At 38.5% G+C, this 25,918-nt stretch overlaps 1 protein-coding gene across 1 annotated transcript; it reads left to right on the forward strand.

Annotated features, from left to right (window-relative positions):
- The first annotated feature begins 882 nt into the window (after window positions 1–882).
- LOC130623210 (uncharacterized) lies at window positions 883–1,500 on the forward strand. Its single transcript, XM_057438690.1, has one exon. It carries the CDS (start codon window positions 883–885, stop codon window positions 1,498–1,500), a length of 618 nt encoding a protein of 205 aa, XP_057294673.1.
- The last annotated feature ends 24,418 nt before the right edge of the window (window positions 1,501–25,918 follow it).

Below are 25,918 nucleotides of genomic sequence, written 5' to 3' on the forward strand. Positions count from 1 at the left end.
GACACAAAAAGCATGAAAAAATTGAGTAAGAATCGAAATTATAAGGTCTTGAAAGTACTACGCAGAAATTGCCTAGAGGTTCAAGCCGCTCGGCTTCTTGTTACAAACTAAAAAAATGTTAAAATCAGTAAAGGCTGGTTTCCACTTGTCTGGATCGGACCGGATCAGACCAGGATGGGATCAAACTATAATCCGATCCAGATCCAAGTAAAGATTTCCACTTCTAAAAGAGCGCGAATTTTCATTTAAAAAATTTTTAAACAAATATGGCTGCAATAAACATTAGAACTTTGCTACTTTTGATAGTTTTAAAGAGACGCATTCAAAGAAGAAAGTTCAGGAATAAATACAAAAAAAGATGGTGGGTAAGAACAATTTTCCAAGAAAGAAAACAAAAAGGAGAATACCATCTATTAATTAAAGATCTACGTCTCTTTGATCACGAGTATTTCTTTAAACAATTTCGCATGTTACCTGAAAAATACGAAAAACTTCTATCTTATGTGGCGCCATTGTTTTCTAAATTGCATCTAAAACGTGAAAGCATATCTGCTGATCAACGTTTGTGCATTACTTTAAGATATCTAGTGACTGGAGATGCAAAATCTACCATAGCAAGCAGTTATCGCGTGGGACCTACAACAGTTGGTAGAATTATAAGCGAAACATGCAATGCCATATGGGAAAAGTTGTTGGGAGCAGGACAGTTAAAATGTCCATCAACGCAAGCAGAATGGAAAAAAAATAGCTGCAAATTTTGAGAAACTTTGGCAGTTCCCTAACTGTATTGGGGCAATTGATGGAAAGCATGTGGTAATGCAAGCCCCAGCACGTGGAGGTTCATCTTTTTTTAATTATAAAAAGACCCACAGCATAGTGTTAATGGCAATATGCGATGCAGACTACAAGTTTTTATTAGTTGATATTGGTGATAGTGGCCGCCAAAGTGACGCAGGTGTATTTTCAAGCGGAAATATTGGGTATGCAATCAATGAAAATCTATTTCAGCTCCCCCACTCAAGATATTTTCGTGGATATGATAAGGTGAATTTCCCATATGTTTCGTTGGAGATGAGGAGTTTCGTTGGAGATGAGGCATTTCCTTTAAAAATCAATTTGGTTAAACCTTATCCTCGTAATTTATTAAATGATGGAAGGCGCATATTTAACTACAGGCTATCAAGAGCTAGGCGAGTAATAGAAAATACATTTGGCATATGCGCATCCAGATTTCGAATCTTTCGCAGGTCCATAATTGGCACTGTAAAACACGTTACAGAAATAACAAAAGCAGCAGTAGCCTTGCATAATTTTTTAATGGATGATAGGAAAATGTACTGCCCGTCCGGCTTTGGTGATTGTGTTACAAATGGTATGTTGAAAGAGGGTAGTTGGAGAGATGAAGAGAATTTTCAAGGAGCGTTATTAGACATTAAAAGAGTGTCTTCAAACAATTTTACATTGGAGGCTAAGGAAGTTCGTGATAGTTTTTGCGAGTAATTTATGACAGACATTGGATGTGTTTCCTGGCAACAAAATGCAGACATATTTGACTCATAAGTAAATATTTTTTATATTTATATTTAGAAAATACAAAGTAGCATAAAACATCTTTCTCATAGAGCACAGTCCTCAATAATTCCTGAATCTTTTAATATTTTATTACTAAACAATGTTCTTCTGATTTTGTTCCTTTGTTTTGTTCAAAAAAAGAAAATGGCTTTTCTTTTGTAAGATTTGAGTGGTATCCTACTCAGATGTTATGTTTACGAAACTTTGTCTTTGTAATATAACAAACAAGTCTATACGTAATATCAACAAAATTTTAAAGAAAACGAGTTGCAGTATATATTATATAAATTGTTTTTACTTTTCAAATTTTATGTCAAACAACACTTGTTGGATTTTATTTCGTGCCAACGTATTTTTTCTCTCGTCTAAACCTCTCAGCGTCTCCAGTAAACTTAAATTCCAGAGAGTTGGATATGAAGGCATTAAATCAACTAACTGATGTCTTATATCTGGGTTTTGTTGCTGAATTAAACTACCACTATTGACATAGGATGTATCAATATTAACATCTGCATGTGCATGTGCGTCTTCATGTTGTTGTTTCATGTTGTTTTGGTGTTGTTTTCACAGCAGTCATACAGCTTTGGCTATCCTTTTTAATTTACATCACGTGATCAAACATTTTAGAACATTCATTGGTTAAAAAAAACGATCTGGTATTGAATTCTTTATAGGTTTGCCTTTTCATAGTTAATTAGCAAATATTTCTTGGGTTTAAGGCAATAAATAACAAATTAAATTTTGATAAATTTTCTCCCTGATCTTTGTCAGAGCATCTTCAGATCACAACTAAAAACGTCTTTCAACATGCATGCACAAAATGTTAAAAATTCTCTTGATAAAAATAAAATGTATAAAAATCGTTTATTAACAATAAAAGTCGTTAAAAATTATAATATGTTTTCCCAAATTTCAGATAATCCTCTTATTTCATCTTTTTTGTTCAATAAATCCGATTTATGTTGTTTAATCGCTAATACCTCTTTAAATTTTCTTTTAATAAAATTGTTTTCCCTATAGAGAATTTCTATTTTCTCAAAGTTCATTTTGTGTTTTGTTTCTTTAATGTGTTTGGACATTCCAGAGACGTTTTCTTTATCGTTTTTTGCGCCATTTTTGTGTTCTTTTATTAGTGTTGTCGTGTTGTTCCTGTTTCACCTATGTAATATTTTCCACAATCTCCACACGTTACTTTATATACAACACCTGATTCATTGTCTTGGTTTCCGTTTTTCAATATTTTGTTGCCTTTTACAACATTTTTTAGCGTTTTGTTTTTCGTATGTGTTAATTTTACATTAAATTTCTTGCATACTCTGGCGATTTGTTCTGATATGCCTTTTTCATAGGGTAAAAACAATCGAATTGAATTCGTGTCGTCATCTGTCTGGTTTCTTCCATTACATTCTTTGTTTAATATTTCTTTTATCGTTTTTGTTACGATGTTCTTGGGAAACTCATTTAATTGCATAGTTTTTTGTATATAATTCAATTCTTCTTTGAGGTCTGTTTCTTCTGTGCAAATGGTTTTTGCTCTTCTTGTTAAAGTTTTAATTGTCGATAATTTTACGTGTAAAGGTTGGTTTGACGTATAATTAGTGTATTGTCCCGTATGCGTAGGTTTTTTATACACTTTCGTTTTCACTGTATTATCATCTTTTCTCATTATTAAACAATCCAAAAATGGGATCTGGTCATCCTTTTCTTCCTCCGCTGTGAATTTTACCTTTGAATGAATGTTATTCAGCTCATTTAAGGTGTCCTCGGTTTTATGTTTTGTAACAGTGAACGTATCGTCTACTTTTCTTAGCCAAATTCTTGGTGCGTGTAACATTGAGTAGATACTATTTTCTTCTATTCCTTGAATGTAGATTTCGGCAAAACATGGCGACGCAGGTGATCCGATGAAGAGACCATCCGCCTGGTTGTAGAATTTGTTTCCTATTTTGAAGGTCATATTTATCAAAATTTATCAAAATTTAATTTGTTATTTATTGCCTTAAACCCAAGAAATATTTGCTAATGATCTGGTATAAATCCATACTTGGATCAGAAAAAAGTTGAAACTTTTTCAACTCCTTTCGGATCGGTTTTGAAACAGTCTCGGATCATTTTGGATTAAAAAACACCCTCTTCTGCGCGTGCGCGGACAAAAAACAGAGGAATCCGTGTCCGATCCGGTCCGATCCAGACAAGTGGAAACCAGCCTTAAGAGAACCTTCGCTAGGCTGATCGCATTCTAATGGTTCCATTAGATTATGGGTTGATTTAAAAAAATTAAATGAACAAGCTGTTCGAAAACAATATTAATTTATTAAAGGGGAGACATTCAAAGATTAACACATGCCAAGGTCTTCATAGTATTAGATCTTAAAAACACGTGTTGTGTTAGGTACAGACACGTGACCTGTACGTTGAATTTTGTATATACACAATGCTCGTATTTGGCATCAAGAGAGTAAAACTAAAACAAAATACAAAACACAAGAGAATTTTTTTTTAAAAAAATTTACATTATGGCGATTAATATCAAGTTAGAACACTTGAGCACTTTGATGCTAACACTGTGGTAAAATGTTTGGATAAGTGAAACTTTGTAAATATGTATATATTGGTGTTTGCGCAGTTCCGCGTGGCTGTGTTATTCTCTTTTTGTTCCAGGACAGTGGACAAGTCGATTATTTTTAGAGATTCTTTATAATTAATTTTTATAATTTACGATTTATTTTTAAGTCACGTAACATTTTTTTATTTCTAGATACTCGGCCAAATACGACGTCCGCATTAACAAAATAAAGATTACTGTAAACCCTACCGTGAAAGAAATGTAGAGAAAATTAAAGAACGACCGTTAACGAAGCAAACATTTTTGCGCTTTAAAGAAAATGAAAGGTCGTATTGCATACCTGGAAGCGAAGGTAAAAAATCAGGTAAGAATGAGAAATGCAAAAAAAACAGAAAAAAAAAATGAACCTCAGTACAAATTACTTCGCCCCTCCCTTCACCCTAACTATCGTCGTCATCATTCTTATTAAAACAAACTAAATCTATTAAACGAGCGGAAAAAAGCGTACCAGGAAGCCCGCGTAAACGCCTTGAAAGCATTGGCAGTCTTGTAAAATTGTGTGTGTTGGACGAATACCTAACTGCTTGACCTATGGACCTCCTACAATCATGTTCATAATAGTTTTGAGCGTTGAGGAAAAACTAAGCTATTAGGTGTGAATTTAGGCCCTAAAGGTAGTAAGAAATGAATTTAGCTGGCTCCGCCATCCGCCATCTTGAATTTCCGACTCGCGAGACTTTTGGCACCGCATTGGTAAACTGTTTCAACGGTTCAGGAAAGGTGACAGTGGACCACTGGGCATGTTGTCGGGAAGAGCATGAGTCCATTTGCGGCTACAACTACCACGCATGTTTTAAGTTGTCGGGCCCGAAAGGATGGGGTCCTGTGAAGAACGCGTTGACAAAACAACACAGAATCGTGGCAAAGTTTTCAGAGTCGCACGACTGCTATTACTCTGCGTACAAGTATATCACAAAAACTGACAAGGAAGTTTATATAAGTGACAATCACCCTGCATTAGAAAAAATTGGCTCCCCCAAACAAAAACTTGCATGCGCGCATACCGCGAGAAGTACACAGAGAAACACAAGCTTGAAAAAGTGAACAAGTAGAACATAACTTCACAAATGTCGACTTTCAAATATTGAGGTTTCCGAATACATTATCAGGTATAACGTTACGGCTGAAACAAAGTTGTTTGCGCGGGCAACTGCCCGCAAGGACGCGGGGAAAAAGGACCTTGACAGTTTTCTAATGCGTAAGTCAACCAAATCTTTACAAGATTTGTTGACCACAGCGCAAAAGATGCACAGTGCTTCTGCACAGCTTTATCGCAACGCCACGCCCCGCATGCAACTAATCAGAGACCATGTTGAGAAGAATTTCATTCCTGAGTGTGATGGCCAGTGGTTACGATGTGCAACTGAGGTGCTTCGAAACAACAACTTGCACCCGTTTGTGTTTGCCGATGCATTGCGAGATCTGTTGATAAAGGAGAGGGGAAGGTTTCGCAACATCCTCATTGCTGGACCAGTAAATTGTGCCAAAACCTTTCTTCTCTCACCCCTGCAAAAGATTTTTGATACCTTTAGCAATCCGCCAAACGACAAATATGCATGGCTAGGCGCCGAAAGTGCTAAAATGATATTCTTAAATGACTTTCGATGGTTCCCAGAAATGATTTCCTGGAAGAAGCTGTTGTTGCTGTTAGAAGGCTAGACCGTACACCTCCCCTCCCCAAAGAACCATTACAACAGGGACAGCCATTACTGCAGACACGCCAATCTTTGCAACTGGAAAGTCAGAGATTACGTACGTAGGCAAATACAACACGACGGACATAACCGAGAACGAAATGATGGCCGTACGCTGGAAAGTATTCAAGTTTAAACGACAGATAACACAACAGGAACAAATAGAGCTCCAGTCTTGCAACAAGTGTTCCACACGTACCGTCAACTTCATAATGAAAGTAAAGTTTAATTTTTATAAAAATATGACGGAACGTGTGGAACGTGTGCTACTTCATTCTTCCCTTGTAGACCTGGCTATGGAACTTGAGAGGAACGTATCCGGGACGTGTGTGGAACGTGTGGTAAAACAGCGCTCTCTTTTGTTGCATCTATGTTTAGAGCAGACGTTATGTTTTCGTATCGAGCACGCAGAAGGGACTAAAGCAGAAGATTGTATAAAACAGAAAGAGCTCTACAAAAAACGACACAAACACAGGCGTAAACACAAAAGTAAACTAACACATTAAAAAAACAGCAAGAAACCAATGAAACACAGCCACTTTCGGTCTGAAGTTGTATGATTGACCAACTATGAAGGCAATTGCAATTTCCTGTGCCTATAGGCTGTGTTTCAAGGGTGTATAAGGTGAAGTAAATAACTAAACAAAACAACCACCCAAGAAAAACAACAAAAATATAAAAACAAAATTAATACTGCAGTTTTTGTCCCTTCGCCTTCACTATAAGTGACATTCGCTTGTCCATGACTCAACGATCTTGTCGATTTATTTGGCCAGATCTCATTTATGGTCTTTTTAACAAGGCGGGAGAACTACTTAAAAGTTTCTTTCGTTATATTATTCTTCACCGCGTCCCCTGACAGTTTCTTGCCGATAAGGTGGAAACAGTTTTCGATTGGGTTGATGTCTGGTCTCCGCGGTGGAATGGAGAACATGGTGGCTCCTATCTCCTCCAGGGCTTATCTTGCTAGTGCTGAATTTTGACGAGGATCCACATCCTGCAAAAACAGTCTTTCCTCTTTGTTGCCACAGATTTCAAAGGTTGTTGGGAAATGCTGTTCAACAAAGGCTACAAAGTAGGCACCATTGAGCGGTCTTCATATGGCTCACACATCACAACTCTAGGCTCGTAAGCAATGGCAACGAAAAAGTTTGCTATTTTTGCACCGGTGCCTGCCTTCTTTCCATTTGATGTGCACTGGAAATGGAGATCCTCGCCACGCTTTCTCCACTCATTGCTTATATCCCATCAGAATAAAAACTTTGCTAGTCGTCCATAAGCTTGGGTGGTAGTCTTTCTTGATCCCGGCAAACGCCGCTCGTGCTGCCATGTTTTTTCGAGACATCAACCCTTTCCTTCGTGGCTGCAGGTACTTGTAGCAATGGCGACTTAGTGCACGCCGCACAGTCAACACAGATACTGACGGGTCTACAGAAGACTCTACTTTTAGGCGACGTACACTGAAATCGCCTTCGTCTTCCGAAGCTTCTTTATGCCACGTACAAGCAGGCGTTCGACTCTTGTTGTCAGGAGACGTGGTCTGCCTCTGTTTGTTTTGCTGCCATCAGGTTGCAAGTTGGTCACGTCCATTTTTGTTGGTTATCCTCATTCCGACTTCCATATGCAAACAACGGATCCGCACCGACACATCCATACGAATCTTTTTCTTTTCCCGCTAAGCAGACCTTTGTTGTCTTCATTGTTCCATTTTTTATATAACAAAGTGTCTATGTTATAAAAAGAACAATTTTAGTCATGTATACATAATATATAAGCACATGATGTGTAGACAGGTATGCGACAAAAAAATAATATGGAGATCCATCGCACAAACAGACAATAGACAATATGAGACCTGGAATCCAGTTTATGAAATAAGAAAACCAGCTCTGCATGCACATTATTATAATAAATGACACAGTAGTACTTGTCCTTAATTTAGCCAATACAAACGCACACAAAATGTTTTATAAAAAAAGCCACTTAAAAAAACTAAAAAATGTCACAAATTTGGGAGACCATCATGTTCATAATAGTTTTGGAAAAACCACTCTCCCCACCCGTACTCCACTCTTGAGTGTTGGTTGGAGGTCTTTTCCAGAGTCACTGGCAGTATTTTCGGGGCACAAATCAACGCAAAATCAACACTGACTGTAAGGGGAGAGGTGGTAAATTCTGAAAAAAACCTAAAAAGCCGTTTTTCCAATAATTTATGAACACGATTGTAGATTGGCCAGATATAACCTTGACAAATACGGGGACAGGGAAAAGGGAGTACTCGCAACTCTTACAAAAGCAATACCTTCTTTGGACTGTGTGAAACCTCCTTCATTTTCTCAAGGAAGCGATGTATCTGGTATTGGTGTAAGCGATAATTCCTTTGCTGCAAAGTTTGACGAAAAGATTTCTTTGTCCAAACTATATCTGTTCTTAAAGGGAAAAAACCAGTGTGTTTGAAACAAGAATATGGTGTATGGTGTTTGTGCAAAGTTTTTAAGGCTGCCTTGCAAGAGGAATAAATAAACATCTTAAGTTCAGTTAGCCATCGAATCCATAGTTTGGTTGAAGAGAATTCTTGTAGTTCGTGTGAATTGTGTATCACTGGAGAATGTGACGAATTTAAATTGCCCCCTTGTTAAAATAACTTTGAAGTGGAAGGATCCTTGTCAAATCATGACTCTTCAAGTACTAATTCTTTCTTTGATGAGATATCTTTTCCAAAATGGGTAAAAATCGAAAAGAAGCCAACCAAACAAGGGTCCTAACCTTATTATGAGTCGACAGTTTAATAATTCAGAAAGTTGGATATAAACATTGTTTTAAAAGCTATGAGAACCGAGATCGATGCCCAAGCCTACTCCGTATCGTCAGAAAGAAACAAACAATTAAGATTTATTAAACATCTGGATCTGCAAAAATTTAAATTAATATAATTAATTTCCAGGGCAATTCCAGGACAGCTTCAATTTTTTGTTAACATTTCAAGATTTTCAATGTTTTCATTTTATTACATGACTTGTCAGAAGAAAAATGGAAGTCGTTGGAGAGCAAGCGGGAAAATGCTGACAAAATAAAACAAGTCAGTCTCAGATTTCAGTGGTTCTTCAGAAGGCTTGTGCAGAGTTTGCTTCCAGTGCGCAAGATTACACCTGGCCGGCTGACTGAGATGTGGACCTATCCTTCCTGTTTATCACGAAATTAGAATTGATATCTTAGGCGGGCTTTCTCACGGCCTCAGTAACTGAAATGAGAGCTTTATGTACCTTAGACTCCCCTTCGTAGAATGTTCAAAAAGAATAAGCCAATAGGAACTGAAGAAGCTATTCTAAATTGATTAAAAAATAAAAAATGTCGCAGAAATTTAATTTTCCTAAACATAAAGCTGTTAGAAAAAAAATTCAATTATCTGGTCCTAGTGCCTTTTGTGTGGGAGGGTCAAAACTTAGACTCTTGAGTTCAAAATTATGACAATGACCCGATTCCAACGACGAGTCGGATATCACTAACCGAGTTCATTCGCTGTTGGTTTTCTGGTTGTTCTGTGAAAACTGGTGGTTACGTGTTTTAGTCCTTACGAGCTTAGAACTGCGCATCCATTGGACATTAGCGATGAAGCAGTTAAAGTTACAGAATGTACAATCAGTAATGTAGATTTAAGAAGTTTCTTCGACAAATTCCAGTGGCCTTGTGAAATCCAACTCTAAATGCTTGCCTTACTTTTTGGAGATGTAAAAACTCTATGTGCAAATTGATTTAACTTCCAATCAAAATGATCAAGGAAATGAAAAAGAATAACTTGACCATTGAGATAAGCCTAAAAGGGGACACCAAATGAGACACCAGAAAATGTTATTAGTAAATAGAAAGATATGTTATTACTTGAAGCGAAAAACGATAGAGATACGTCATGTACTTATTCACCTGAACTATACTTGTTTAAACAATTTTAAGGGGGCTACAAAATGTTTGAAGAAAGATCTCCAGCATGGACGTTGCTCTTCATTCATTCGAATTCTGAATGAAGGTTTGCGATAAATAGACTACTCGAAAGGTCAAGTTTCAGAGATGGAGACTGAGGTAGTGTTTTGTAATGAGGCCGCAAGGCGATGAGGACTGACCGCCTCCATTTGATTGCAATTCCGACCCAGACAAAGTCAATTGTTATACCTTGTAAGTATTACTCTTTACGTCTATTTAATGCCCATGTAGTAAGGAAGCAAAATGTACCAAGGTTCCAAAAATGTTTTAGAAACCATCTTACTAGACAATATAAAATACTGATATGAAAGTATAATCACCAGTCAAAATGCAAATAATTTCTGGTTTACAAAAAAGGAAAACATATTCTTCTTTGAATACTGCTTGAACAAATGAAATTGATGTTATAACAAATCTTTACTTTATTTCCACAGGATCAATTTAATCCCGATGACCCTGATGACGATAACTTTCAGAAAAGTGACGGCGATTATGATGATCCTGACTGCATCTATGACTACAAGGCGGAGGAACCCTCATCTTCTTAAAGTCCAAAGCGAAAACGAACTTCCAAAACGGAAAGTAAAAAGGGACAAACAGTGTCACACAAGAAAATGACAAAATCAAGGAAACAAAGCACACCCAAGCAAGCTAAATCTAAAGGTGTACAGAAAAAAAAAAAGAATCTGAATGAGAAAGTCCCAGGTCAGCCAACAGGGGATGCGACTACCGATTTCAATAATAGTAACATGGACGTACCCGTCTTGGAACCAAGTGGCTTAAGCCAATCTACTTTACGGGCTTTCACTAAATTGTTGATAACGTTCTAAATTCTGAACATTTTAAAGTGTTTAAACCCTCTATTTTCATCTACTTTAATTATTGAATTTATTTCAGAAGGTTTTAAGTCTTTAACAGTTGTTATGCCATTTATATAAGGCCTCAGGTTAAAATTTGTGTTGTTTTACTTAAAAAATCTTCTTCTTTTTAATCACGTTGCAATTCGGTCTGCCATTATATAATTTCGAAAAAAAATTTTAATGACATTGTACATTTATATAGCTTTCAAAAAATATATAGTTTTATAGTTTATATATGGTATTATTATTATGTCTTTCACACTCAATTTACAATTTTCAGAATAGTTTACTAAATTTCACGTTTAGAAAAAATTTAATTCAGACGCAAAACAGTTAAAAGGGGCGAAAGAAGATTCCGAAAGTGATATACTTTGTACTTAGAGCGATATTGACTAAAAATCATCATCAAATTTACAAACAACAACAAAGGAATCGTAAATATGAAAAAGAAAGCACTGTTGAAAAATACTATTTCATTTCAAAATTTGGGTGTAGATTTTTTTTTTTTTTTTTTTTTTTCAATTTATTTAAAGTCGATTATTCACATATTTACAATAGTTTCCAAAAAAAAAAAGTAATTAAGAAAACTAATCTAAATCGACTAAATTTTTTTATGTTTACAATTAAATAAAATCATTTTTTTATATATATAAACAATAATAACAACAAAGTTCTATAAAGGGACCTTACATTCATCACAGTTACATTTAGATCCGTCCCACATTTTAATCATGCTTTTAAAAACTTTAAGGTTGTCACATCGTTTCAAATGTGATGGTAGGTTATTCCAAATCTTTGGTCCCAGGGCTGATAAGCTATTAGTTCCAAAAGTCGCGGTCCTTTTCCTTGAGACTACCAAATTATTTGTATTTTGTTCTCTGACTGTCCTACCGTTATCATTTAAACAAAATATATCTTTCATAAAAAGAGGGCTGCTGTTATTTATAGTTTTAGAGATTTCTATACACAATGACCGTAAGCGATTTACATTCATGTGACTCTTGCTGGAATTTTTAAGTAAATTTTCGTATGTACTTACCGTATTATTATACAGAAATCTTAATGCTCGTTTTTGTATCATTTCGACTTTAGATAAAGATTTAGAAGAAGAAAAATGCCATATAAGGGAACAATAATTGAAATTTGCGTAGATAAAACTTTGAACTAAAATATATTTTGCTTGAAAGGATAAGAAACTTCTAAATCGAAATAAGGCATTTAGTTGGGCTGATGCTTTGCGACACAAATCACTAACGTGTCTGTCAAAATTTAATTTATTGTCTAAAGTCACACCTAGTAATTTCACGTTATTTTCACTTTCAATAGTTTTATTTCCTATATTAAATTTTAGACCTAAATTATCTGCCTTATTCTTTGTCAGAATTATCGAGTGAAACTTTTTTACCAAATACTTCACGGAAAGCAATATCCTCCTATTTACCCTGGTATGGGACAGGAAAAATTTAGTAAATGGACAGTAGTGCAGTTGCAAGATTTCTTGCAAGACAGAGGCACCAACCGGTCTGGTCGGAAGGAAGAACTTGTTGTGAATGTGTTTTCTGTATTTTCTATAATCTTAAACTTTCTATAGTTTTCAATCCCCCCAAGAAGAACAGTTGGAAATTCTTAGTGATTAATTATCGAAAGTAAATTTTAAGAGGGGTCTTGTTAAATTCCCATGTAAGTTAAAAAGAGTGGATAAACCTTGTTGGCATCTAAACATTTGGACAAAATTTGGTATTGCTTTGTTTGTGAAGCATGCCTACCAAAGCAAAAGTTAAGCAATGAATTTTACAATGTCTCGATTTCTTCAACAGAAAGACACTGTTAAAGTTGTATTTGCTGGTCGTCCTTGTGTTGCAAGGTAAAATATATTAAATGACGTCATTCTGTGTATTTTTTCTATTGTATATACACATATGCACCATGGGCTTACATCCTCAAACTTGTTATCATCTTATTTTTTTGCACTTTTTCGCTGCTTTTTTGCAGCTAATCATATTGTTTTACGTTGTCTAAAGGGATGGCTAATATAAACGAATTACTATTTAACACGTAGATTTACTCAAAATAAGTTTCATGAATCGGCGAGCTTCAAATAGGTTTATGGTCTTACAAAGCGCTGCGCAGATAGATTAGTGAAAGTAGGACAGAAGGAGAAAAGTTATATTATGACCATGGAATTAACCCTTTTCATACACATTTCATATATTCATAGAGGTACTAGTGGAGGGCCTAAATTTGTTATGGCCGAAACAATAACAAATATGTTGCCTATCCTTTACCTAACATAACATTTTTGAAAACCCGGAAGAGGTAACATACGACGATCCAATCCTGAGAAATTACTGTTTGGAGTGCATTGTCACCGTTCACAAAATTACCAAACCGGATATTGCTGTTAAATGTTTGGGTTTGCAACGTTAGTGCGTGTGTCGTGGTATTCTTGGAAAAGAAAGGATGGTGCAGTGTCACAAGTGCGAATAAAGGTTTCAAGAAATGTGAGAAACCATACCAAACATCGGTTCTTCAGAAATCCAACCGAAATTGGTATTGCAAAAAGTGTAAGAGAGTTATGCCTTTGTAACTTTAGTAATGATGACCATAATTAAAAAGAGTTTCAAACTATAAGCTCCTCAAAGCTTATCTTAAAAAGAAGAATATGGGCGATGGTTGTTTTTCCTTTTAAATTTATTTGATTGTAGAATAGGAGCAAGTTTTTAATGTCGTGATCAAATTGCACAATTTATATACAATGCATTTTCGTCTTCCTGATCCATTTGCGGACTAGTCGGACTAGTCCGAAATGGAAAGGATTGTTCGAAAGAATCGAGGAAAACAAAGGCTACTCCAACAACGATCTAAGTCAGATATCGCTAAGGTTTTCTTGCAAAACTTGAATAATGCCTGTAAGTTCTACACTACCAGTTCTTATATTCATTTTGGAATCGAATGACCATGTGTGTCCGACCATGGAGAAGTACAAGGACGAGGAGTACTTAAAAATAAATACAGCGGCACATAGAGTTTCTTTATATACGTTTTTTATCCTGGATAAGAGCAGACACATTTGCTCTTATTTTTACCTTTGGCGAAATTATAGAGGGTAACAAACATAGTTTGTTAGCTGAATGCATTGAGTTGAAGGTGGTGATGAGTAGGTACCACTTCCATTTTTTTTCTGTTTGGTAAGGTTTTTTATATATGGCTCTAATTTTGTTTGTCACCTACGTTATTTCCATAGTTGAATACTACCTTGGGCATAAGCAAGTGCATCGGCGGGAGTTGTGTATCGTCAGCCGATACGACAGTCAACAATTGCGCACTCCCTGCACCGCCCAGGTCCACTACTTAAATCTCAGCTCAATTTCTAATGGTACGACCTTACCCTGGTATATCGCCGGGCCTAGAAATGCATAAAAGCATTAACAAAACACTCGAATTATTGGTTAAATACACGTTCTTGCAAATAATGATATAAGTACAAATGTCCATTTATAATATAAAAACATAACTACGATCACCAACCCTATCGGCCGAGATGCTTCGGTGATTTCTACGCCCTGTCTTCGTGGTGGTGTGCAAACATCTCCTGTTTCTTATATTATGCTGAGCAAACTCGTGCCAACGTTGTGCACTGGCGCATGTACATGTCGTTCGTTTGGTGGTGCATTTAGGATATCGTTGAGTGGGTTTGAAAAGGGGTTTGGGTGTTGGGGGAGCATGCGTTATACAGGTTTGAAGAGCTGATGTTTGTGAAATATCTAGGCATCTAGACATGCTTGTATGGATTAGGAGGTATGGGTACGAGGTGCATCAATTCGGCCTGGACGTTACCTTGTTACATTACCCCTCCCCCACCGCCGTTTTGAGACTGCATCCCCGCGGTCTAAGATACAAAAGGATTTGGAACGTGATGGGCGGAAGTCAACTCATGTAGCGGAAGAGTAACACGTGATGTTCATTGTAGGTCGAAGAAATTTTCTCATGCACATTCGGCATACAGTAGCGTGAATACAACGTTGCTACATACCTGGTAGCACGAAAAGGGTGTGGCTGCATTCTGCATGAAATAGCACAATGTTGCTGCATAAAGCTTGGTTTCCCCCTAGCGCTAAATGGCGCTAATGAGCGGTAACTAGCGATAAAAAACGAGCGGTAACTTTTCCTTTTGTGGAAACTGGAAGAAAAAATAACTGCTAGCTAGCGGTAACTTTTTCACACGCGTTAAATAGCAGTAAGTACGAATTTTTTTTCATATTTAGCGCTAGTTACGGCTCAACATCAAAGAAAGCCAATTTTCCTTGTTCAGAAAGTGATGAAATGTCTTTTTTTTTTCGAAAGTGGACTAGCTTTTTTTATATTTCGTATCTTAAATAGGAAATTTTTATTGTAACAAAGTTTTTTGTATGTATAAACTGTTTTTGTGAAAAATGGCTTAGAAAATAAGAAGAAAAGCTCTCAGTGTTCAAGATCCCCAGAAAGTGCCCTACTGTTCTTATCTAAGTGAGTCTGTAAGACCACTAAGTCTCTATCCGCAATATCCAGCGTTTTCTAATGCCACAGCGTTTGGTCAGGGCGTAGCATCACGCGACAACGCGTCAGCTTTGCATGTTTTCCGGACGTGGATAAAGTAACCGTGGCTTCGTGAAGGAAACCAAAAACTACCAACTATCTATATCAAGGCGTTGAGTCAACGAACCCTGCAGCGAGAAGGTTAAAACTAAGATCTAATGATTCGGATACGTTTTATGCAACGCGGTACAAAGCCCAGTATTGACCTTCGTGGTAAATGAAGAAGTGGTATACCAGTCCCAGGTCCAATCAGATACTTTTTGCACAAAGCTGTCGTTTTCTGTGTCAGCTTTGGGTAAAAACGGACACAATGGCAATGGGTATGCGCACCCAATGCAGAAATGATAGCGCTCAAAACATGTGCCACGAATGCGGCGATGAGGAACTTCTTTGTCAATAGAATTTCCCACAAACGTGCGACGAAATGATATGCATGATCGTATTCTACCTCATTTTGACGTTGGTCAGTGCGTGTAAACGCTTCGCAGCCAAGAAAAATCGTTGGAATTAATTTGTGGTGACTCAGGGTAACCACATGTGCGGACGTCGTGAAGTGTTCGTGTTCCAGCGCGAACTCGAAATTTACCTGTCCATGTACTGGAATCTCCAATTGCGCCCTCGAGACATGGGATGTGGCTGGTAATTCCAGACGACGTTGCAGCCCTGTAGTAATTACGCTGTCAAGCGACCCAGTATCCAACAGGGCTGTGACGGGAAATGTGCGTTTTTTATGTACGATGGTTTAATAACAGTGATGCCAGTTTGTAAATTTTTCGAGGGGCACCCACGATACATAAGCGGGTCTAGCGATACCGTCTGAAACTCCGGTGGTGGGGGTCGTCGACGTGTTCTCATCGTGCGTGTAGGTCGTTTGTCATGTTGTAAGGCTTCTGTATCACGTGTATCGGGCGTCAGCATAGGTTCGCGACATGATCGACCATCGGGTTCTGGTTCCTTTGTTAGTTCTATTCAGTATGACAAGTGCACTTACAACTAGCAAAATTAAAACCCATTTGATTGTTCCCCCATGCCTCCCAGAACACCATGGAACATAACACCCACACGGGAGGTGGCGTCCTTAACGGCTCCACCTGTAGCTGAGATTACTTCCAAGGCTGCGTCCGCTAGACTACCAAAAATTGCCTTATCCAGATCTCCTACTCCATTAAGGACACCCTTTATGGCACCACCTACAGCTTTAATAATGGAATTACCGCTCTTTGCTAACCCTTCAATAGAGGCGCCAAAAGCCCTAACTATAAACATCAATATATTACCTTCTCCTTGTTCAGCTTTTCTTCAATAGCGTCATGGACATAGGTTAAAATGTCCATCATACGTACGGTTCCAGTGGCGAACGTAGTTTCTCTAGTAGGCGATTACGATAGCCTTTTATTTTGGGAAGGTTTAATTCATTTGGCTCGTCCATCGTATCCGCCTGCAACTCTATTTTCTGAAACTCACCTGACGCCTTAAGCAAATAGGCAGTCAATGCTTACATTTTAAAGTAGGAATATGCGTAATTAGTTGCCTATCAATAAGTCAAAAGGTGGCATTACTGTAAGGAAATTTTACTGGAAAATTTTGGTAGCATGTTTTTTTATCTGACAACTTAGAATCATGTGATAACGAGAAACATGCCAACAAATTGCTAGGGCATCTCCAACAGGCTTAATTACAACCCTTGACTCGGGAAGTTCGATAACATCCACCGTTGTATTTAGGGGATTTCCCGTTGCGTAAAGCACAAGCGTTCCCATTCGCCCGCCATTGTGTTTTTCTGGATCCTAATAGCTTTTGCAATGTGGGCTTCCATCATTGGAGCCACAACGTCGTCGGCCACCTAACTTTGTGGCATACAATCAGACCACTTGTCTAAGTTGCCGTAAAAATGTGTGTTTAGCCTGAGTGTCACGTAACACTAAGCCATTGTCCAACCGTATAGTGCCTTGCGGTTAAATTCTTGTTGAACCGCGTCACCAGCACGAAGTGAGGAAATTAAAACGAATTCTCCCTGTCATTCAACCTCATGAATTCCAGGAGAGCGCATTTTCGTTGTGCCATGATGAGGGTTGGTCCACACTATATCCTGTTTTGGCTAAATCGTTGGTTATGCATACGCCGACGTCTAAATCAGGGTCTACTTCCGAGGAGCATTTCGTTGAAGTGAAGTGCTGCTCAATATATTTTGCGCGTCCGACAATTTGCGAAAATGCCTCTAAAAGCACAATTCTCCCTTTTTTACAAGTAATTAACTAAAAAAAATCTAAAAAAAAAAAAAAAAAAGGACAAAACACATTTGAAAAGATGAACAGAACTTTAACCAAGGGCAGGTAGATTTCGACCCATATTTCTGAACCTACGTACCCTGGATGTCTAGCTGGGTCACCTCGAAGAGGTCCGCGGACGGTCATTAGCAGAAACTAGACATCCCTATCTTTCTAAAGTAAACTTTGACCATTTTCTGTTCAACTGTGCTATTCTTTGTTTTTAACTCAGGTAATAAGTGGAGTCGTTACTCTCCAAAGACAAGATCATGTGTGATCAAACCCCCCTGCTAACCTAATTTTTATTTGATTTTGTTTTATTTTTGACTGGGGTAATAAGTGGAGTCGTCACTCTCCAAAGACAAGACCCAGTATGATCAAACCCCCTTGCTAACTTAATTTTTATTTGATTTTGTTTTATTTTTGACTGGGGTAATAAGTGGAGTCGTCACTCTCCAAAGACAAGACTGAGTGTAGTCAAGCCCCCTTGCCGACTCAATCCGGTTAAAATATTCTTATCTCAGCTCTTCTAAAAAGAAAACATATGACTCGTGACTGTTAATAAGGCGATCATCACAGAAAATTACTGCTGTTATAGTTAGGACGTTGCGTTAGGCGCGTATCTGAAAACCTTCGCAGAGTACGCGGTGACGGGATCCGCCTTTTTGTGCATATTATGCCCGTAATCCTTAAGTGCGGGAAATTGGAAAATTCCAAGCGGCGTAGCTTTGGCGCAGTCATATAAGGTTCCTAAATTCAGGCCTATTGGATTACCTACGAACTGGCTAATGGCTACAAGTAGCATTACCAGCATCCGCATTAGAAAAGAGGGCATTTGGAAGACCGACAACATCCACAGAAGTGCTTTAACATTGGCACGAGAGACAGAGTTGGTAGAGATTCCTTGGGCAAGAAAATGTTACAGAAGTAGGGGGTCTACGTTCTTTTCTGGCTCCCACGTGTTCTCGTCTTCGTCAAAGTCCTTCCATTTGATCAAGAAGAATCGTTTCATGTGCTTGTTTTTCATCTGTCGTATGAACTCCACTAAATACATATCTGGCCCTAATCCTCCCTCCATCCCTAAGGTAGTGATGTTGGCTGCAGCGTTGTCATCCAACTTATGTTCTTTCGAATTTTGCCGTTATCAGGCGTACTATATTGGTGCCTCGCAGGTACTTCAGTTTGGCAGGCTGGCGTTACATCTTGGTCTACCAATTTTTGCAGTTCTATTTCGACATTAGCCTCATCCCCCCTATCCGGTAATAACTGTTGTTTCGTTGCTTCCTCAGTTTCAAGGGGCACTTCAGTAGTGTCCATCGGATCAATCTCGAAGTTAATGGTTGCAGTGGGTCGCATGTCAGGAGTATAATAGATAGCTCGATGTGCAGACCTTCGTAACATTAATAAGTGGGCAGAATTCCTGCATCAGTTTGGATGTAAAATTTGTGCCTCGATCAGACAAGAATCTTCGCGGGATCTGTGCCTGGAAATCACGCTATCGATAGACACTTGCGATGTAACTGCCGTGTTGATTGTCGCTACTGCCACAGCTTCAACATACTTTGTGAACAAATCACTATCCTTTCGTTTTCGTAGGATCCTTTCGTTGCGCACAAGCTACGCAAGACTTGACCCATCGCTCAGTGTTCGTGAACATACCAAGACAGTAGTATAAACCACGTAATCCTTCATAAGTTTTCTGTGTGCCTAAATGACCCAAACTTGAAAGGTCGTGACAACACGCAAGCAAATCATGACAAAATGAAGAAGCACTACGAGCTAGCCAACCCTTTCACCTCGACGTAAACCGAGATGGGATAGAATGCCTTCTGAATCCAGATAATATTGGGATTCTTTTTTGCACCATTCGCGTTCTGCATCAGCCGGTAGTTCTCCTGTGCCCATATAGGTAATGATATCAATTAATTCCGCTTCTTTTTTTCGTGCCTCAATGACGTTTGGTAGAAAGAGTCCAGGTTTTACTGCGGCCGCTGTGCCATAGACCCTACGAGACAGTGCATCAGCATTACCATGATTCTTACCTGGTCTATAGTCAATGGAACAATTGTACGATTGCAAAAGCAATGCCCATCGCGCTAGCCTGCATGTACGCTCTTTGATTTCCATAAACCATCGCAAGGATTGGTGATCCGTCACAATTCAGAACTTTTTCCCCAAAAGGTATGGCCGACACTTAGTAATTGCTACCACCACTGTCAATGCTTTCCTTTCGGTGGTACTATACCTACGTGCAGTTTCTAAAAAAACCCGCCCACGATATAGGATAACACGTTCCGAACCTTCTTGTTCTTGTGAAAACGTAAAACCGCATCCTTCGTTACTGGCATTAATCAGTATATAAGACAAAGGACTTCGTGAAATGGGGGAATGCCAAAATAGGTGCACTGGTCAATTTTGTCTTCAGTTCATCGAAGCATTTTTGTTGTTGTTCATCCCACATAAAATTTATATCCTGTATTAGCAAACAGTGTAGCAGTTTGCCCAAAAGAAAAAACGGCTTTTGCGACTTACCGCGGCTTATACCAGTTTCGTGTGCTACCATTTGGTCTTACGAACGCGCCGGGTTCTTTTCAAGGTTTATCGGGAAGATTTGTTTTGTTTTTATCAATGACATAGTAATTTTCTTGCGGAATTTTGATGAGCATCTACGTAATTTACAGATGGTGTTTGATGCATTACGCTGAGCAAAATTGCTGATGAAATTGAAAAAATGCAAGTTTGACTTTACACATGATCTAGAATATACTCTTGCTGCCGAAGGCGTTGGTCTGGATCCAGAAAACATCGAAAACGTTGCCACACCCTGTCCCTAAGAAAACAAAAACGTTTACACGTTTTTGGGCTCATGCCAGTACTAAAGGTAGTTTGTGGACAATTTTTCCAAACTAGACGCTTGAAGATGGTGCCACTGTTAGGATGTCCTGATTTTCAACAGTAACTGATGAACAAGGGCAGGTGTTACAGCTAACTGACACCGATACTTCTATGGAGATGCTCTGAGACGCAATTACCGAGAACCCCTTTAATTTATCAAAGACAAAAAGTAAGATGTCTGCTACATCTTGCTAAGAAATGCATTGGAAAGATGTATTTCCAAAAGAGTGTATTTTATGTTTTAAGAATCAACGGGGGTCAAAGAACGGCTTAGCATGGTCATGTTAAAAGCAATCGCCCTCACAATTGGTGACAATTAGAATGAAATGAAGCACACTGGGATCATAACGATGAAATAATATTTAGAGTTTGAAAAAGAGCTCGCATATGCATAGGCAATGGTATTTTCCGACCAGACCTGACGAATTATTTTCATAGATTTTATAGTAGATTTCCCAGTTACCGAACGAACGTCGTAGCATTCATATCTTGACTATAGTTGGTAATTTTTATAAAAACCTAAAATGTTTTGCAGCTACCAACAGAACCCCTATAATTTACCAATATTGTTTAATGGTATTACACCGCATTTTTACAAACAAAATCACCATATGGGAGAAAACTACCTATTCCATTAGACATTCTATACGAAAATAACAATGGAAAAGCAGCCCTTAAGCAGTATCTGAATTTAAATCCATATAATCATGTACGAGATAGAAGCGGGACGATGAAGACACGTCAAACAAAATATCAGACAGTAAGAAATGACGTGGTGAAAGTGAGAGTACAATCTGATTTGGCTAGGCAGTTCAAAAACGTCGCAAGGATGGCAATTGCTTCTTTAACAAAAATTGAATTCACTTTTACAATTTCCTCGTAACGTCAATCACAATCAAAATTTTTGTAATTTTCATAGCAAAAGTTAAGATTAATAGACCTGATTAGGTTGTGGAGGAGGAAAGATTTGTAGTCACTTATCAGACAATCAGTTTGAACTAAAACCAATTCTTGAAGAGTCTTCAGTTTTGGCATTTTATACGAATAATGTAAAAAAAACAGTCGGTTCCAGCCTGTAAAAAGATGTAACCCAAGGAAAGCCGAAACCAACAACTGCCGCAAAAAAGGCCTGCATCCGGCAACATTCCTCCTTTCTTTGCATTATCATTAATTGCCTAATGGCATCAGCAAAATGCTGTAAAAACCTTTGTAGTTGTAGTGACTTAAACCAGTACAGTTGGGTAAAATATAGCTGAATGTTTCCCGCTATTGGGCCGTCTTCAAACGAGACACAGGACCACCAGTCAGCACTCATTCACTCACCGACCTTCGTAACTTATGTTGTCAATTGGTCATGCAAAACCGAAATTGGAGTGAGTTAGCCTGGAAAAATTTTCAATCGCAAATATGCGAATTTTTTACGAACAGTTATGTAGTAATAGGCTTCCTAAGACTTCTGACTTGTGAGACTACTTCCCATATTCAATACAAATTATGGAATTGGCTCTGAAGTATACCTGGGAGTCAATAGTGAAGTATGATGATGAACATCGGATTTTTCGGCACACTTATAGCTTCGACAACAGCCATCTACACGAGGTTATGCTCATGCCCCGCTGGGCAATGAAATGAAGCGCTTTGTCTAGTACAGGGGGGTCTAAGCCTGGTTTTACTTGGCCTACGCTTTCTGCATTAGGTACACACAGACCCAGGCTGAAAACGGGGATTTCCCAAAACTTTAATTGCCTTTAAGGGTTATCAAAAACCGGATTGCAAATTCTCACATCCTGCAACCGCAAGGCTTGAAATAAGATTTGTGGCAAGCAACACACAGGTTGTCAACACACACCTTCTAATTGATTAGATTTGCCAAGGTTTTCCTCACCTCTTAATTTGGAATTATGGACCACTGAACTAGCTGATGACCCAGACAGGGAATTCCTTCTTAATGGAATTATTCATGGTTTCCAGCTTTTGCCTGCAGACATTTCTCTTACGCCTGCCGAAATGCATAATTATTCCTCAGCTACTAATCCCCTCTCTGCTGATAAGGTGGAGGCTACTATCATAGAGGACATTAGTGCTGGTAATTATGTCTTGACAGACTCCAGGCCTATTATTGTTAGTGCCTCGGGACTGTTTTTAAGCCTGATAGTGAGGACCTGCACCTCATTCATGACTGCTCAACACCTCCTGGTAAAGGTGTTAACACCTACATTACCAGTGAAAAACAACGATTTTAAACCATAGATCACGCTGTCAAGCTGATAAATAATGGTTGTTTTCTGGAAAACTTGACCTAAAACGTGCATACCGGTCTGTACCGATGCATCCCTCTAACTACGCAGCCCTAGGTTTGGAGTGGAAATTTAAGAGTGCCTCAACTTTTACTTACATTTTGGCACACGCCTACCTTTGGTGGTAGGGATGCTCCTGGTATTTTTCACCGAATAACTAAGCTGTTCAGCGAATAATGGCTAAGCAAGGTTTCAACCTCCTAGTTGTGAACCTTGATGATTTTCTTGATCATTGATCATTGGGATAAATAGGAGTGAATGCAAAGCAGCTTTCGATGCTTTGTCTGCTTTACTTGTGTCTTTCTCAGTCCATCTAATGTTATTACACCATGTCAGGAGCTTGTGTTCCTTGGCAAGAAGAATGAAAATTACAAAGTGCATGTACAATGATAAACTCGACCAGTTAAGTCTTAAAATTTAAATTCTAGAGGTTTTGCTCCTCTAAAGAATATGCTCAGATAAAGGAACACAATTCTTCCTTTTTCCAAGGAGATAATTGGCACAAAAATTGAACAAACAAACAGACAGAGAGTAGGATAGGACTTCTGTAAAGTGTAGATTGCACGGTTTCCTTACCAGCTAATAAATTGTCTGCGTTAAAGGAAACGGTTAACTCTTTCTCCCTCTGGAAAAGAGCCTTCAAGAAACAGCTATAACAACTTGCAAACTTGCAGGCCTCCTTAACTGGGCTTGGAAGGTGGTGTATGGTGGCCGTACCTTTTTAAGAGGCGTTGTTGATCTGATGAACCACTTGTCGTCTCCTGCCTCGCGATGTCGCTTGACTTCCGAATTCCACAGGGAAAACGATTGGGTGTCAGTACCTGGACTTTATTAATGGGAAGTGCGAACTTTGTGACACTAGCCCCATTACTGACTTAGAAACACACGCATGTTCCTTGGTATGGATGCTTACTTTCAATGAGATTGGCTTAATTCCCACCTTCTGGTTGATCACCCAGCCATTGTTCATATGCACATCAACTTCAAAGAAGCACTGTGCATAGTGTTTTATGCGATGTTGTGGTGTTCTTTCTGGAAAAACAATACCATCCATGTGTACTGTGACAATACTGATGCTGTTGCTAGGTTAAATAAGGAAGAATGAAAATTACAAAGTGCACGCACAATGATAAACTCGACCAGTTAAGTCTTAGAATTTAAATTCTAGTGGTTTTGCTCCTCTAAAGAATATGCTCATATAAAGGAACACAATTTTTCCTTTTTCCAAGGAGGTAATTGGCACAAAAATTAAACAAACAAACAGACAGAGAGAGTAGGACAGGACTTCTGTAACGGGTACAAGGGTTTCGACTCATATTCCTGAACCAAGGTACCCAAAATGTCTAGTTGAGTCACCTCAAAAGAGGTCTGCGAACAGTCTTCAGCAGGAACTAGACATTTCTTTCATCCATAACTTTTCATCTGTCCTACTCTGTACGATCTTGTGTGACTGGGGTAAGAAGTGGAGTCGTCACTCTCCAAAGTTAAGACCTGGTAGAGTCAACCCCCCCTTGCTGGCGTAATTTTTTTTTGTTTTTTGCTTTTATTTTGACTGGGGTAATAAGTGAAGTCGTCACTCTCCAAAGACAAGACTACAAAAAAAAGAAGAAAAAAACGAAAAGAAAAAAAAGAAAAGAATAGTCAAACCCCCCTTGCTTACATAAGCCGGAAGTTGTGGTGCTGGCTGCAACTTGCCTAAGCTCTTCTCGGAAAAGGATGTAAGGTTGTACACCATTAAGCAAGCTTTGTTTGCAAGGGACCACCTCTCTGTCGTTGCAATGAAACCACTCACCATGCACTTGGTTATAAGCAACAGTAGTGTAATGGCCATTGTTCAAATTTACGGAGTGGTTAATTACAGCCCTTAAGTTGTAGTGCTTGCGACAACAGACTTCCCTGTCTACAGTGATAGGTATAGAAACAGTGCCCGGGTAAGATGTGACAGGAGAACAAACCTTACACATAAGACCTTTGTTATAGGCAAAGCGCTTTAATTGCAGAACCAAAATTGATCTGCACTCTGCGACCTCTTTTTCAACTGTTGCAGTTTGGTAACTATCGCAGTAGTCACAGAAGTACGGGTTGACGCCTGACAATTCTTCGCTCTCCAATAAGTTATCTATTGAAGATTGTACAGTCAATGTCAAGGGCAGTTGAAGAAAGAAATGGACTTACTTGTTCAAAGGTGCTAATATTATTGCAAGCGCTGCAAGTAGTGCAGATTTTCACACGAGTGTTGAATAATCTACCAAAGAAAGGAAAGGCTAAGGACAACTCTGGTATGAGAAACATGAGAAACTTGCATTAGAAACATGGACTTTTAATGCATTTAGAAATGAAGAAGTGTTCACTGGAACCTTGGAGGAAGATAGTTTGCGTAGAATACTTACAAAACTTTTACCTATCGGCATATTGGAATCATTTGCAGAGATGGCTGTGGCGACTGCGGGTAACACATAAAAACATTGCAAGATGGAATTGATGTAACATGTGTTGCCCAATTTTAGCAAGCCGCTGTTGCTGCCTAGTGATTCTTGTGCAGGCAAGGTAGTGGAGCTCTTTGTTACTCCCTGGGGATTCGTGTCCTTAAAACTAGTGGTCGAAGTTGCTTGTAACTTGGATGATTTCTTTGAAACAGTTGGTATCAATTGAGCGGTATGCTGTGGATCCCTACCAGGATGAATCTAAGACAAAGAATCTGGAGATAGTCAGATGTAAAACGACGATCGCATGGATGACTCAGTAAGAGATTTCAGAGTGGAACGCACAAACATGTTAGAAAAGCCGAGGCGACGGAGGCAGATTCTAACTGTTTCGGAACAAAATCCTCTAGCTCCTACAAAGAAATGCACAGACCAATTGTTTAATCTCATGACGGAACAAAGTGACGAGTATTTATCAACTTTAACTCCATTCCAAGTCTTCATATTCTCTTCGCATGGGCAAGTTAATTGAAGGATAATTACAGTTTTGGTTATGGCAGAAGTTAAAAGTATGTCCGGACGAAGTTGCGTTACAGCAAGATAAGGTGGTACTATTAAGGTTGAATCTAATTCTGACAATAATCTCCAATCAGAGGCCAGGTGAAGGATACCTTGAATTTTTGAACGCTTTTTGGTGGGAAGACGTTTACCAGCTGGAACAAAGGATATTT

This window comes from Hydractinia symbiolongicarpus, chromosome 13 (assembly GCF_029227915.1).
Source record: "Hydractinia symbiolongicarpus strain clone_291-10 chromosome 13, HSymV2.1, whole genome shotgun sequence".
Lineage (NCBI taxonomy): Eukaryota > Metazoa > Cnidaria > Hydrozoa > Anthoathecata > Hydractiniidae > Hydractinia > Hydractinia symbiolongicarpus.